General features: G+C 35.8%; 1 protein-coding gene across 2 annotated transcripts; it reads left to right on the top strand.

Moving 5' to 3' along the window:
* Nucleotides 1-237: 237 nt before the first annotated feature.
* Nucleotides 238-16,628, top strand: POU1F1 (POU class 1 homeobox 1). Of its 2 annotated transcripts, none has more exons than XM_036350736.1 (6): nucleotides 238-379; nucleotides 3,466-3,537; nucleotides 11,604-11,828; nucleotides 14,542-14,706; nucleotides 15,457-15,517; nucleotides 16,418-16,628. In XM_036350736.1, exons 1-6 carry the CDS (start codon nucleotides 238-240, stop codon nucleotides 16,626-16,628), a joined length of 876 nt encoding a protein of 291 aa, XP_036206629.1. The 2 variants fall into 2 exon arrangements, with proteins under 2 accessions (XP_036206629.1, XP_036206628.1); XM_036350735.1 differs by having other exon boundaries at nucleotides 3,388-3,537.

Below are 16,628 nucleotides of genomic sequence, written 5' to 3'. Positions count from 1 at the left end.
GAGGTAGAAGGAAGGCAGTTCACATGATAAAGCAATACCCCTGGGAAAAGATGATTAACATGTATAAAGGGCTTTCCCTGCAGTATAAATGCCAGCACGCGCCCTCTTGGGGCTTCAGAGCCTTCCTGATGTATATATGCAGGTAGTGAGATTTGAAACAGCCCTTTGAGACAGTGATAGAATAAAACTCTGATTTGGGGAGCAACAATTCTCCTAATTTTTCTACCCACTGTGGGAATGAGTTGCCAACCTTTTACTTCGGCTGATACCTTTATACCTCTTAATTCTGAGTCTTCGGCAACTCTGCCTCTGATCATGCATCACAGCGCTGCCGAGTGCCTACCGGTCTCCAACCATACCACCAACGTGATGTCTACAGGTACTGACTCCAGTAACAGTCTGCCGGTGGCTGGGCCTAAAGATTTCAGAATGGATGCTTTGGATCTTGTTAATTTAGATATCTTTGCTACTTTTATTTTTCCTTTCAGTTTAATATGTTTAAAGTTAAATATTAAGGATATTGAAGAAGTCAAAATATCTAAGAAATTTTTCAAGCAATATTAGTAAGTGTCGTAATTTAACTTATTTTTGGTTTCATTATAAAGATCTGTTTTTTTATATAAGTAAGCAGTAAATTTGGCTATTTTTAATCCAAAAATCATTTTAATTGGAAGTTTATGGATACACAGCAAAACTAAAGAAATAGTCTAAAATAATTTAGTGTTTTAAAGCAGTAATTTTCTTAACTTAAAAATTTGTTTTTTAGATTACATTTGCTACTATTATAAAACCAGCCAAATACTTCATCGTGAACACAACTAAATGATTCCCAATACCAACAACAATGGATTTCAAAGAATAAACTAATTAAGTAATTTTAATAAACTTACTTTTAGCATAATTCAAAACTCAAAAATAAAAACTAGAAGCAATATATAAACTTTAGAGCCCAGGAACTGAGTTCTGAAGAGATTTCAACCTCTAACCAAGTTTTAATATTTTCTTTACATAACTTTCTTAAATAAAAATTAAACTTGAAAATTCAAATAAATTGTCTTAAACACAAATAAATATGTTTTGTTAATGCATAATTCATTCTTTAATTATATAGTAAAGTAAGTGTTTTAAAATAGAATTATAAATAGACTAAGTCTTGAATACATTTCTTCTATTAAATAGCAATGTGCTATGCTTATTTTCCACTTGTTTTGAAAGCAATCCAAATAGGGAAAATATTATACATTTAGAAATCAAAATTTGAGTTGATAAATTTATATTCTGATTTAAATGATTTAGGCTTTATTTTATAATTAGTCAGATTTCAAATATATATGTAAATTCAGCATTAATCTTCAGCTGTATTTTAAAGAATATAGAAACTACATAGCTAGACTTTGGCAAAGTCATTAATGTTGAAATCTTTTTCACCTACCTAATATTCTCATTATTTAACTTGAAAGGTAATAATGGAAGTATAGTGAAACATGTTTCTTGAAATCATAATAAAATATTTTTTTTAAAAATTTGTGCTATAAAAATTTAAACTATCACTAGCTAATTGTATATTTTTAATAATAGAGTTTTCTATAAATAGGGGCTAGGAGAATATTATAATGTTTGTTTAATTTACTGTGTGAATATTATTTCAGAATGAAAATAAAATTTAGAATTGAGGTAATGATTTAGCAAGTTTAGACTCAAAATCCCATTTATTTTTAAGATGTATTTATTTTAAATAAGTAAGTAACATATTTAATAAGTTAGCCTGGCATTTATCAAACTGCTCAAAATCAGAGAAATAAAATGTATTTAAACTTTATAAAGTAAAAAAATATATGATGAGTAAAAATGACCTAAATGTATTTTAAATGATAATAGCATTGAATTTATATTTTTTCATCAAATCATAATCATTTGTCCAAATAAGTATTATAAATAATGGTTATAATAATAAGAGCTCTTGTTTTGTGTTTATTTGTTTAATTTTGTAATGCGGAGCAAGGTTTGTGTAATAGTAATGTAAAATGACTTTAGTTCTTTCTACGTGTCAATTGTAAAGTGGGAATTTATGCAGATATTTTAAAATATTAAACATTGTTCTATAGTTAGAGAAAAATGATTTACTTTTTTTAGGAGACTTGATGGCTTTAATTACTAGATAATATTTTAATATTTTCAAAAGATCCAAATTCCCTACTTTTTAATATCTCTTAGATATTTGTTCAAGAAGATATGCCTATAATATATTTATGAAAAGCAAATGCTATATTCAGGATATGACGGAGAATAAGAAAATTAAATATGTGAAGAAACATTAATTAGTGTGAATATTCCCTAGTTTTAGTCATCTTGTTTTTTCATGTTTAAAGCTTCATTTTAAAAAGTTTAGTAATTTAAATTTACTTTCAAAGTACACATTGACTCCTTGAAGCATGTAACTACTTATGAACAAGTTTGTGTGTATATAGTAGGTACAACCTTTATAGACATCACCACTCAACAATCAACTTATTTTTTGAACAGTTTTATCATTGGAATTATCAAATTGATTGTGTGGATACAGAAACCGATGACCTCAAGGTTTCAACAGCAACATGAACACATTATACATTGTCACAGAGTTTGCACAAACCTCTAAATTTAGTGGGATTTTCATGATTGTATAGAATAGGAGCTTAGTTGCTGTGCCATTTCCTCTTTGATGGAAAAAATATGTTAGCAGAATAACCAATATAAAAACAGTTCAAGAGTCCATTTATGTAGTCTTTCTTCCAGTGAAAGACCACTTTATAATACCATTTTACACAAGAATTTTAAGAGACTATTCCTCTAGCCAGTTTGTTACGATGTCTATATTGGATGAAGCCTGAACAAATTCTGCAACTCTCAATTAGCCAAGTCCAAACTGGTCAGTCATCCCCCTCACAGAGCATAGGATATTCAATAAAGGCTGCTGTCCACTGATGATTTTTTTTTTATCTCACTGCTTGACAATCTTTAACCCCCTAGTTTTTTGTTTTGTTTTATTTTGTTTTAAAATATATTTTTACTGATTTCAGAGAGGGAGGAAGAGAGAGAGATAAAAACATCAATGATGAGAGAGAATCATTGATTGGCTGCCTCCTGCATGACCGCTACTGAGGATCCAGCCCGAAACCCGGGCATGTGCCCTTGACCAGAATCAAACCTGGGACCCTTCAGTCTGCAGGCCGGTGCTCTATCTATCCACTGAGCAAAACCAGCTAGGGCACTCCCTAGTTTTAACTTACTCAGAGAACTTTCCCCAAATGAAAACAAACAATTGTCATGTCAATTTAAGAATGGCATAAATGTGTATTTTTGAAATCAAATGAACATGTCTTGAATCATCATACATTTTCTTACCAGTCCCATCTATTTTGTCTTTGATTCAAACTTCTAAATGCTTGCGTACATATTTCCTGGTGACAACGTTGGAAAACACAGCAACAGGACTTCATTACTCTGTTCCTTCCTGTCATTATGGAAATCAGCCATCCACCTACGGAGTGATGGCAGGTAAGAAAAGTTGTCTTTGTATATGAAATTGAGTTTGGGGAAACTTAGATGAATTTTCTGGGTCTAAGAGAATCTTGACCTGAAAGTTACCTACATTTCTTTTCTTGATAAATAAAACATCACTAGATCAAGACTACTTACTTAGTAATGCTTGTCTCGGGCATTGATAGCATATTTCTTAAGTAAGGGAAACATCTGACCAAAGGGATCCACTCATCATAAAACTCATGACTTAATTTTAGGTTATGACCAAAGAAAACATTTTAATGATTTTTATATTTTAATGATTTAAATTCTTTTTGTACACCAATATTTTAGACAATCTTTGATGTTTTATATTTATTCCTGCTTTGGTGAGAGAAATATTATGGGTGACAATAAGCTACTAAAGCTCTATGTGAGAATACAAGTATATGCGTGTACATGTGCACACATGTAAGACTGAGAAAGAAACTTTAGATAAAGGAATTTATCAGTCATTAATTTCTCAGTTTAAAACTAAATAAAACATGAAAACTTTAAAGTATTTCAGAACTATTAGCTTCTCTTCAGTCTATGAAGCAGCATTCTGAATAAGTTAGTATTGTCGTCTTATGGTAAAATGAAGACTGATGTTCTTAAATACTACCTGTAAATTCTAATGTCTCTTTTTAATTATTAAGAAGCTAGAGGCCCAGTGCACAAAAATTTGTGCACTCAGGGAGGGGGGGTCCCTCAGCCCGGCCTGTGCCCTCTCACAGTCTGGGACCCTTCGGGAGATGTCTACCTGCTGGCTTAAGCCCGCTCCCTGGGGGATCGGGCCCAAGCTGGCAGTGAGACATCCCTCTGGCAGCCCGGGAGCCCTCGGGGGATGTCCACTTGCCAGCGGGGAGCAGGCCTAAGCTGCAGTCGGACATCCTTAGCGCTGCTGAGGAAGTGGGAGAGGCTCCCACCACCACCGCTGTGTTGGCAGCTGTCAGCCTGGCTTGTGGCTCAGCAGAGTTCCTGATCACCAGGGGGCAGCTCCTTCATTGAGCATCTGGGAACGCACTGACCACCAGGGGGCAGCTCCTGCATTGAGCATCTGGCCCCTGGTGGTCAGCATGTGTCTTAGTGACCAGTCATTCCCAATCATTCTGCTGTTAGGGTCAATTTGCATATTACCCTTTTATTATATAGGATAGAGGCCTGATGCATGGATGGGGGCCAGCTGGTTTGCCCTGAAGGGTGTCCCCGATCAGGGTGGGGGTCCTGCTGGGGTGCCTGGCCAGTCTGGGTGAGGGGCTGAGGGCCATTTTCAGGCTGGCCAAGTCCCCATCGGTGACCCTCACCCCATGGGGGTGTGGCCAGCCTGGGTGAGGGGTTTAGGGACGTTTTCAGGCTTCCCACAGCCCCTTCAGGGTGGGGGAGTCCCACTGGGGTGCCTGGCCAGTCTGGGTGAGGGGCTGATGGCTGTTTTCAGGCTGGCCACACCCCCTGGCGACCCAAGCTCCAAGCCTCTCCTTTTTTTCTTTTGTTTTTTCTGGGATTTATTTATCTTCTGTAATTGAAGCTTTGTAGCCTTGAGCGGAGCCCAGGTCTGGCCAGAGCAGGTGGGAAGCTTGGCTTCCTCCATCACCAGGGGCAACCCAAGCCTCCTGCTCGCTCCAGCTCCATGGCTGCCACCATCTTAGTTGGGTTAATTTGCATACTTGCTCCTGATTGGCCTGTAGGCGTGGCTTGTGGGTGTGACTTGAGCGTAGCAGAGGGATGGTTCATTTGCATGTTTCTCTTTTATTATATAGGATAAGGAAAGCCATACTTTTCTTCTTCCCCTTTGAAAACTGATCACTTATGATTCAGACACTCAGTAATCAGTATTCATGGTTAATGAGAACAGCCCTCATTGATGAGAAACCACATTCTTTATAGAAGAGTACAATGACACGCGTTTAGCCACTAGAGGTGCAGGCAGAATGCTTCCCTGGGCCTCCCCTGCATTTGATTATGAAGACAGGGATTGACAAGCACGTGGTCGTGTGCTCCTCTTTCCGAGCAGAGGCCTTGCTTTTCATTCACAGCGATTCCCTGGAGCCAAGTGCGGCTTCATGCATCCGCAAAACCCAGCAACAGGCAGCGATGGACCGAAGTCAGCACAAAGATAAAATCAGCCACAGACCAAATACTTTAAGATGGATTTTACTACCACCTTCCTTCCCACCAGATCAAGGCCAGTGCCTGCAGGCTAGTGAGTTCCCAGCTGGCCTGAGAATTCTAACATCCGTCCTGTTTCTAGGACTGGAATGAACACGCTCAGGCAGCTCAGGTTGTGCTGGTGCAAGGTTCCTGGCAGGCACTCAGCAAACCCAGAGAGGCCCCTGGAAAACACTTTAAAGTAATGCAAAGCCTGGGTTGGCGACATCAAAAGCAAAAATGTTACCCTAAGATTTGGAGGTATCACTGTAGTCTTAAAACAAAATTAAATATGTTTGTTACTTCAAGAAAAACTCCCCAGGAAGCACAGAGATTATATTAAAATATATTTTGAGAGTGCTATCATTAAAATGTGATATGCTTTCTAATTTGTATGAATGTCACTATTTTGACATATATTCAGTATTAGCATTTGCATCATGGCAGATTAAAGTCAGAGAATCTGAACTCTCCTGCATTTATCTCCAGAGAAGCTACACAAATTGAGTTATAAAACACACGAATTCAGAAATAAGATAGTAGAGGTATAAAACACAAAAGAGAAACCCGGTTATGTCATTTGAATTTTCTGAGTAGTCTCAAGGCGTTCATCAAATAAACCACCTCTACACAAGCCATGGAAGCTTCTTATCATCAAGAACAAAGGCAGTTCCTTGTCATCTATTCCATATAAAAGTGGAGCTACAGAAAGTGCTATATTTCAAAGGATGTGGTATTGCTTTATTTTAATGTGGTTATTTTATTACCTAGACTCTGATGCTTACATTTAGTTTGAGCATTTCATTAAATGAGTAACCCACTGAAAAGGAAAAGCTATAGCCAATACTTTGTTAGTAGGGAGGACATTAATTATCAGGTTAATTCACTGTGCCTCCTGGTCCAAAGAGACAGACTATTGCGAGCAATGAGTTAGCCACACCATAATCTAATTGTGAGCCTTGTTCAAGCCATTAACATCTTTGTTTCAGTCTCTTCATATTTAAGTTGAATGGATATCACAACCCTATTAGAGTGGAGTTGGGGCTAATTTTAACCAACTCACCCTGTCTTTCCCTTTTGCTCTTCTCTTTAGATACCTTTGCAGCTGAATTCCTTCTTCTGTCTCTTTACTTCTGAGAATTTAGATAATTCAACAGCCTGCAATATTGATAGCAGCAACCAGGGAATTATAAGTGCTATTCAAAATCTCTCCTAAACAAAATAAAATAACAGCAAACACTCTGAAAACTTTGATTCTTGGGTGTCTGGAATTGTTTCTCTTCTCTAGTTTCCTAAGCGAGGTGAAAGAAAACAAGCTCAATGGAATGTCCACCCTGCCTGCCCGCCCACGCCCACCCGCCTGTGAAACTGAGCAAATCAGCTCCATGGTACTTCATGTTTAACCCAGCAGGGTTATATTACATAATGTCCAAACCAAGACCTGGTATGAGAGTCCTTGTTTAAGAACTAATTTTAAGAGGAAAGCAAAATAGCTGAGGTTTGGGAATCAATCAAGAACATGAATGCCCATTTTGCTTTAATGAGCAGATAATAAAGAAAAGATGACTATGACTGAAAGTGCCCACTCTAGTTGGAATGTCAAGTCGGGGGGGGAGGGGGGTGGAGAGGAGACATATGTAATACTCTTTGTATTACTTTAAGCAATAAAACAAAATTTAAAAAAAAAAAAAGAAAAGAAAAAGAAATAGCCTACTTTGGAGCTCATCTCTTCATTCTCAAATTTTCTTTTTTTTTCTCGCCCCCTCCACCTAACTTGTTCTGGTTGTGTTGACTCTGAGGGAAGGAGTAATTCTGAAGGTCTTTTGCCTCTGAATCATGAAGGGCCTCTCAGTGGCTGTAACCTGATGTATTTTCCATGTTTTTTAGTCTCTGTTGCAGCTACTCAAGTGGTAGCAGGAAAGCAGCTACAGGCAATATGTAAACAAGTGGGCGTGGCTGTGTTCCAAATAAACTTAATTTACAAAGCCCGGCAGAGGACTCCTGTTGTACATGGATAGGATTTACCAGTACCCAAAAGAGAAAAGGTCACAATTCAAACTTAGGATTTTCTTCACACTGTCATGCGTGGGGGGAAAAAGAAAATAGAAATATTCAAATGCACATTCTTGTATGTCTACCACAAGGCAGAGTATTTTGCTTTGTTTCTCTACTTCCTGTGTTTGTTCCTTTAAGGATTCAAGCCTGTGACCTCAGAGGCATTGTCAGCATCTGTCAGAGCCACATGCTGCAGGAGCGCAATTTGCCCAGGTACCACGGTACATTGAACCAGCGCCCTGCAAGGCGAGCCCTCCCCATCCCCATTGCCTGCCTTAAAGATTCACCTCTGCTCCCCCAGACAGAGACACATTTGGAGCAATTCAGCAAGGCTGTAGTAGATTCACTTGCAATGTGAAAATATAGCTGGACTGTGAAGAATATGCAGAACACTTCCAAGCTATTTAGATGAGTGCTTGTCTAGGCTTACAGACAACTTTGCTTTATTAATCTCTGGGAAGTTGAATATGAGACTCACCATTGTACAGGAGTCACAGCATCTTTTACCTTGCTTTTTCCCTATCTAGGCTTTAGGAAAAAAATATATATATATATGTATTTAAAATTATGTTTTATTGATTTTTAGAGAGGAAGGGAAAGAAAGAGATTGAAACATCAATGATGAAAGAGAATCATTGAATGGCTGCCTCCCACACTACCTACACTGAGGATCGAGCCCACAACCTGAGCATGTGCCCTGACAGGGAATCAAACTGTGACCTCCTGGTTCATAGGTGGATGCTCAACCACTGAGCTACGCCAGTGGGGGCAAAGCTTTAGGAATATTTTAAAAACATTCTGCCATATATACCATACTGATCAATGCCTCCTCTCCCCCAAATACAGGATCAGATAATAGGAAACGTACTGTGTTTGGCTGTGCTTATGACTCATTATGAATTTCTGTTTAGGGTTAGTTCCAGAAAAACTGTGTCCCTGTGGATAATTGCGGATACTTTCACTTAATGAAAAATAAAGACATATCACACGTTTTCCTTTTTGCTCTGGATGCCAAGCCTTTGAACATGGCATTTCCTGTGCACTTTTCAGACTCATGATCAAATTTACTTTCTGAATGTTTGTTTTCCAGATAATTTATAATGTATAAAAATACCTTTAACATTTTCTGGAAATAGAGATGGCCCACTTCTAATATCTTAATAAATAATTATAATATTTTTGTCTGAAAATATTTGTTTTAATGTAGACTAATGAATTTAGACTGCAGAAGTCTTTTAAAGAAAGAATTTGATCTACCTGAGTGGAGATTTTGATGAGGTTTATTGCAATGTTCACGGGATTTTAGTTCTAATTTCAACTGTATAGTTAATTCTTTATGGCATCCAAGGAAAGTCATTTAATTTACTTTTACTTAAGTTTCCTAAATTTTAAATTTTGTGTAAAAAAATTGTGAATTCTTCCTACCTCATTTGTTTATATAAGAATAAGAAAATGAGAAAAGTGTAATGAACGCAGCATGAGGTGTCCCAGAAAGCTTATAGCAGTGTGTGGCTACGATCAGCAAAAAAAATGAAATGGAATGGTCAAGATTGCTAACCAAGTCAGACCTTAGGGCATCTCATGTAAAATATATGCAAAAATTACTTATCCTATATAATAAAAGCCTAATATGCAAATTGTCCCCTCCACCAGGAGTTTGACTGGGGGGTAGGGCCAGCTGGCCAACGGCCCGTGGCCCCTCACCCTGGCTGGCTCCACCTCCCCGATTGGGAGTGGGCCCGGCCAGCAGCCAACCTCCCATGTCCCCTTCCCCCAGCCTGATTGGCCTGGGCCAGACGGACCCTACCTGTGCATGAATTCATGCACTGGGCCTCTAGTGTAAAATAAACATAATTTGACATAGGTTAAGCGAGTTATCTAAAGAAACTTAAAACACGTTAAATGTGCAGAATCAAACAGCAGCCTGATTTTCTTGTCTCTGCTTTTATTGTTTCTCAGAATATTTCATCATTAAGTGTATTAAGTTGCATTTGATATTTCTGAGTGATGAAAGAAGTATAATTCTTTAACATATAAGAACCAACTCTGAAAGTATAAGTGAAAGAAAAGTCTTGAGATAAATATTAACTAGATGCCAAAATAAATGTGATGAGTTTTCTTCTTGTATGTATGAATCTTTCTTTTACTTCAACTAACAAAAAATCCAAAATTAATAGAAAGCTAAAAACGAATCCCAAAATTAAACATTTCCAAAAATAAACTATGTAATAAATTAAACATTGATATAATTGTTCTGAACATTTTTATCTTCTTTGATCACTTCAATATCCACTAAAGCATTAATTGGATGATTAACTGACTTTTTAAAAAGTAAAACTGGATAATTTGGGTTTGTAAAGTACCATGAAATTTTTTTAGATAGGAATTACTTCTTTCAAATATTTTTCATACCTGTGAAACATCTAAATTTATTTTATACTTTTTTTGTTTAATCTCTCACTTATATGTCCACTTTGCTTCAGAAAATGAATATAGTCTATTGGATAGGGGTCCACTTTATAATTACATATTCTCATATAAATAATAGCTGACAATTTGCTGACTTACACTATTCTTTTACTCATTACATATTGATATATTAATGTAAGATCTTAATATTCTGGCAAAATACATTATTACTCATGTCTTTGATTTGTGAATTTATTTATGAAGAAATTATAAGTAGTAGAAACTCGATGTATATTTTCAGTGTTTCCAAGAATTATTATTGCATACAGTCTGTAGTAATTTATTTTCAGTTTAAATATTTATTAATACACAGAAACATGATTAATTACTAAATACTTTATTTATATCAACGTGTCTTGGTTATACATGTGTTATTTAATATAAATTAAAGTGAAATACAATTAAAACATAATAGATTGATGAAGAAAACCAAAATAAAGTGTCTGGGGATTTGGCTTATATTCTCTCACCCAAGCTCCCCAACTGAGACAGACTCTTCTCTACTAATGAAGAATGAAATCTGGAAGCAATTTAAAAATGTTTACATATTTTAGTTTTTGTGATTTATTATTTAACCTACTCAATCAACACAATGCTTTATTATTCATAGGTGATTACCTGTCATATCTAGAATTGCACTCTTCCTTGTCACTTATTTTTGCTTCTTAAAAATTATCAAGAATAATTTCACTATATTGAATACTTTTCAAAAAAATCGTGTTGCTGACTTTTTAATAGAACTTTAAAAGTTACCTTTTGTTAATATCTACTCCTCAAATATATTTAAAACATATGAATGTAGTTTATGTTCTCATAATTCTCTTTTTATCTGCTCTTGTTACATTTTTAAAAAGACATAATTATTTCTCTGTGAAGTTAAACATTTATTGATAAAACAGTTGGGCTTCTATTGTAAAATCAATTTTCTGATCCTAAGAAAACTTTCTGGCATAGCACTTAACCATGTCACTTGATTATAAAAAACATCACAGATTATTTGTTCAATGGATTAAGATAATAGATATCAAAATATACATTCTGCTGGAGTTGAACTTCAAATTCCCAGGAATGTGTGTCTTCTTAAGAAAAGAAAATGGTGAAAAACTTACACTCCTGAAAGTATTTGCTTATTTCTGTTTTAAATAATTGCAATTCCAGGCTTATTTTCTTTGGCATTACCTTTGCTTTTGTTGCTCTGGGGAAGGTGGGAAATAAATAATCGCATTTATACTAAGCTACTCTGACCTCAGAGGACTGAATGGCAGTTAACTTTTTAGAATCCAGACTGGCTGTGGCAGAATAATGAGCTCTAATGGGCAAAACCCTTGCTTGTATAGAAGTGGTGGGTAGTTACAAATGGCCCTTTATTTTCTTTCTTTGTTTCCTTACAGGCAGCTTAACCCCTTGTCTCTATAAGTTTCCTGACCACACCTTGAGCCATGGCTTTCCACCCATGCACCAGCCTCTCCTGGCAGAGGACCCCACGGCCCCTGATTTCAAGCAGGAACTCAGGCGGAAAAGTAAATTGGTTGAAGAGCCAATAGACATGGATTCCCCGGAAATTCGAGAACTTGAAAAGTTCGCCAATGAATTTAAAGTGAGAAGAATTAAGTTAGGTATGCACTTGGTCTGCAGATCCTTACTGTATAACTGTTCAATCTCTTCTATTCTGCTGAAAAGTCCTAGACAGTTCTCATTCTCCATCTCTACTGTGGATTTAATTAATCCAAGTGTGAAAATTCTACAAAAACCTGTATTTCCTTGTAAATTTTTGAGAGCCAAAATACATAGATTTTTAAATTAATGGCACTTATTTTCAACTTAACCACCTCAAATTAGTTTAGAAGTACCCAGTTTTCTCTACACAGTATTTTATTTGAACTTTTGAATAAATGATGCATTCATATTATTCAAAATCATAAAACAATATATATAAAACATATCCATTTTGCTTGATTTTCCTGTTTTTCAATGTTGTTAGTTTTTTGTGTATCCTTTTAGAGGTATTTATGCATATATAAGTCAATACATATTTTTATTTCTTCATACAGATTTTTTTTATTTAACTATTTTGGAGAGCTTTCCATATTAGTTTGTGGTTTTCTTTTTAAAGATTGATTATTTATTTATTTATTTATTTATTTATTTAAATTCTCACCCAAGGATATTTTTTCCATTGATTTCTAGAGATTAGGAGGGAGAGAGAGAGAGACACATCATTGGTTGCTTTCTACACTTGCCCCTACCAGGGCTACAGAACCAAGGTACATGCCCTGAACAGGGAATTGAAGTAGAGACCCTTTGGTCTGTGGGCCAACACTAACCACTGAACAAACTGGCCAGGGCTTTATTGATTTTTTCTTCTTTTTTTTAGAGCAAGAGAGGAAGGGGGAAGGAGAGAGAGAGAGAGAAGAAACATTGATGTGAGAGTGAAACATTGATTAATCAACTGCCTCCTGCACACCCCCTACCAGGGATGGAGCCTGAAACCTGGGCCTGTGCCCTAAACAGGAATCAAACTGGCAACCTTTTGGGATGACAAACAACCAACTGAGCCACTCCAGCCAGCTTTCTTTTTAACAAATGAATATGTCATATTTTACAATTTATTTCACCAGTCCTCTAGTGATGGTAAATTTATGTGGTCTCTGATATTATTCTGTTAAAAACAATACTACAGTCGTTAACTTCATAAATGTCATTTTGTACCTACACAAATATATGTGCAGGAAAAAGTGCTAAAAACAAAATTGCTTGATCAAAAAGTAGGAGTACTTGTAATTTTGATAGACGTTGTCAAACTTGTCTGTGTCGGCATTGTACCAAATTTACTGCCATCAAGAGTGTCCCTGGTAAGGGTCCCTCAGATCTCCATGAAAGCGGGGGTGCTTTGTTGCTGGTTTGTTTGTTTGCTTTTGTTTTCTCCTTAATGATATATCCTCAGTACTTAGAACAGTGACTGGCACATAGGATAGTTAAATAGTTATTGAAGGAAAAACTGCAGTTCATCTTTTAGATCTTTGCAAATCAAATGGCTCAGAGTTGGACCGCATGGCAGTTTCCGTCATGTGTTTGACAGTCGTTTGCAATTTTGTTTCTGTGAATTGTCTGTTCATAGCCTTTGCTTACTTTCTATTGAAAAGTGTTTTTAACAAAATAACTGAAACAACTAACCTTAATTTAAATTCATGAAATAGTGAATTTTTCAAAAAGGGTTTGAAAATGATAGTTCAAACGTCTGTAGTTGTGGAATGAACCACAGGTTATTTTGTAGTAATATTTATCCATGGGTGTCATATGTAACCACTTTATGCATATAGGTATATATATATATAGCCGTAGGCCCTGAATTAATATGTAGTTACAATATGCAATAAACATGGCAGCAGGCAATTTAAAACATTCATTTGCAGTTTGATATATCTATTGCTGTGAATGGGTCAAATTCAATATTGATGGTTCATAGTAACTTGAACTCTAAACATGTTCCAGACAATCAATGAGAATCTTTTGCCAGGAGATAGAAGCATTACCAAATGATGTAACAAATGTGCTTGGAGGTGTTTATAAAATGTTGGGTGATTAAAGTCTCATAATAGACATGTTTTTAGAAAAAGTAAGCATAATTTTTAGTTTTACTTGGTACCCTTCAACATATAATTCTTTTCACTCTTAATAGTTGAGATAAAAATATTTATGATAAAGCACCATTTATTTTATGCATTATATTCAATATACAATAGACTTTTAAGCATATCCATCAGATATTTAATAATAACAAAGAATACAAGAATTTTTAAGTATCTAATGCAGTGATGGCGAACCTATGACACGCGTGTCAGAGGTGACACGCGAACTCATTTTTTTGGTTGATTTTTCTTTGTTAAATGGCATTTAAACATATAAAATAAATATCAAAAATATAAGTCTTTGTTTTACTATGGTTGCAAATATCAAAAAATTCTATATGTGACACGGCACCAGAGTTAAGTTAGGGTTTTTCAAAATGCTGGCACACCGAGCTCAAAAGGTTCGCCATCACTGATCTAATGACTCATCTATCCAATCTGGCTAAAAATTGTGAATGGCAGATATTCCTATCTGAATGATTTTTACTTCTAGAAAAAATAATTAACTAGAAATAATATTTTTTTGAAGTACAGGGCAATTTTACACTGACCCTTACAAAAAAAATTATCATTTGCCAACAAATATATGCTTAAAAGTGGTATTGACCAATTGACAAAGATTCGCAGATGTATGCAGTCTTGCACCAGAAGAAATGATTCCTGACAGCTGAAGCTGATGGCCTTCCTGTTCCTTTCGCAGGGTACACCCAGACAAATGTTGGGGAAGCCCTGGCCGCTGTGCATGGCTCGGAATTCAGTCAAACAACTATCTGCCGATTTGAAAACCTGCAGCTCAGCTTCAAAAATGCATGCAAACTAAAAGCAATATTGTCTAAGTGGCTGGAGGAGGCTGAGCAAGTGGGAGGTACTAACGCTGCATCTCTGAAGGCTCTGGGACGTTTTAACCTAAAAACAGTGGCATCGATTGGTAGGAATAATGCTACAGCGAGAGGTTTGAGGTTTAGTTTTGTCTTTTTTTCTTTGAGATAAAGAATAACTGTCTTGTTTCATCACACTAAAAGGAAGGAAGGCTAATGCAAGTGCAGGAATAAATTTACTGCGATGGTAAACGGTGAGAGGATCAACTGCGTGAGGACGGCTTTCTGGACTGTGTGGCATAGATGAGAAGCGGTGAAATGAAAATTTTAAAACACATTCAGGCTTTTTTCTTACCTTTATGCTATGCTGTAGTGATTGTACATGCAATCGTTTTTATAACCTAATACTAGTGTAACCAGAGCATTTTCACACACGAGTCTTCCAAGTGAATAGCACAAGCAATTGTCAAATGAGCGATTTAATGTGAGAAAATGATCTACTTATACTAATATGTCAAGGCTGGATAAAGAGCAAGTTTTGAGAGCAAGAGTTCCAACAAAAGCAAATAAAGATATGATTTATAGACAATTGTCTTTGCAAAGTTAATATTTGTTTCTGTATTAACGTTGTTATCTAGGACTTGTAATACAAAATGTCATAGGTTGCAAAAAAAATTAAAAAATGTATGGTGATTTCATTTTGCATAGTTTTATAATGAACATTTGAAATCCAAATCTGACTTGTTGTTTTAAACCCTACTTGGTTTCTGTAATTATCCCTCTTTTCCCCATTACAGCTTTATACAATGAAAAAGTGGGAGTAAATGAAAGGAAAAGGAAACGGAGAACAACTATAAGGTATGCTTTTGAATATTAAATGTCTCTAGAGGAAGAAAAGGACATTTTACAAATGTAATAAGCTCTTAGCATAATATAGGTGCAACCTAACATATAAATTTAAGATGGATATAGCCAATTGAAAAATACAAAATATATTTTAAAAAGCAGATTTCAATAACTTAATAGTAAGAAGTGGAGAGCTATTCATTTTAAACATTTGTTGGAATACTATGTATTGTTTGATTCAAGAACACGTTTGCTCTACAAGTTTTGAATAAAACAGAAACTGAGCCATCATTTCTAAAAATAGTGACTATTTCTACTTTCCTGTTATATATAAGTCTTGCTCTGGCAATATGGCATTTGTGTTATTAAAAATAACAAAATTAGTAATCAGTATTTTAGAATCTTAAAGTCCAAGATGACTTCTTACAATTTAAACCAGAAAGATTGTTGTTGATTTTTTTGTAATCTCCATGAGGCTCACAGAGGAAATGCTAAAATGTCGGTTTTGTTTTGGTTGGTGAGTTGTTCACTGAACATTTCATCTATTGTAAATAACAAATGATTTCTGGGGGACCTTTAGAAACGCCTACAGAAGTGTTCCTTTCCATCTCAGGAAGTCAGTGCCCTCTTGTGGTGCAAAGCGGGATAAACATAGAAAGTCTGTCCCTCCACTTGTTTCTTCCCGTGACTGGTAATGAATGGTACCCTGCAAAAGACAAGTATCTAAAAATATGAAAAAAAAAAGCATACACCTATCTTTGTCGAAGAGTTTTAAAATGTTTTAAGAGTCTTTAAGTTTTATTTTCATGTTAATACTTATAAATTCAAACTAATTTAATTTTGATCTGCCAAAAACATAATCTTACCCTGTCTCTCCACCCCCACCGCCTGCTCCCCAACCCGGTCTCCCAGTATTGCTGCAAAAGGTGCCCTGGAGAGACACTTTGGAGAACAGAATAAACCCTCCTCTCAAGAGATCATGAGGATGGCTGAAGAACTGAACCTTGAGAAAGAAGTAGTAAGAGTTTGGTTTTGCAACCGAAGGCAGAGAGAAAAACGGGTGAAAACAAGTCTGAATCAGAGTTTATTTGCTATTTCCAAGGAAAATCTTGAGTGCAGATAA

Source organism: Myotis myotis, unplaced genomic scaffold (assembly GCF_014108235.1).
Source record: "Myotis myotis isolate mMyoMyo1 unplaced genomic scaffold, mMyoMyo1.p scaffold_m19_p_2, whole genome shotgun sequence".
NCBI classification, from domain to species: Eukaryota; Metazoa; Chordata; class Mammalia; order Chiroptera; family Vespertilionidae; genus Myotis; species Myotis myotis.
Note: the sequence above shows the minus strand (reverse complement) of the source record. Positions and strands in the feature narration are given on the sequence as shown.

What these genes read in the sequence shown, in the direction of transcription:
- POU1F1 (XM_036350735.1), top strand. Translation starts at nt 238, where the DNA reads ATGAGTTGCCAACCTTTTACTTCGGCTGATACCTTTATACCTCTTAAT. An exon ending in AGTGAGAAGAATTAAGTTAG is followed by an intron (nt 11,829 to 14,541) that starts GTATGCACTTGG and finishes TTCCTTTCGCAG; the next exon opens with GGTACACCCAGACAAATGTT. An exon ending in AAACGGAGAACAACTATAAG is followed by an intron (nt 15,518 to 16,417) that starts GTATGCTTTTGA and finishes CCGGTCTCCCAG; the next exon opens with TATTGCTGCAAAAGGTGCCC.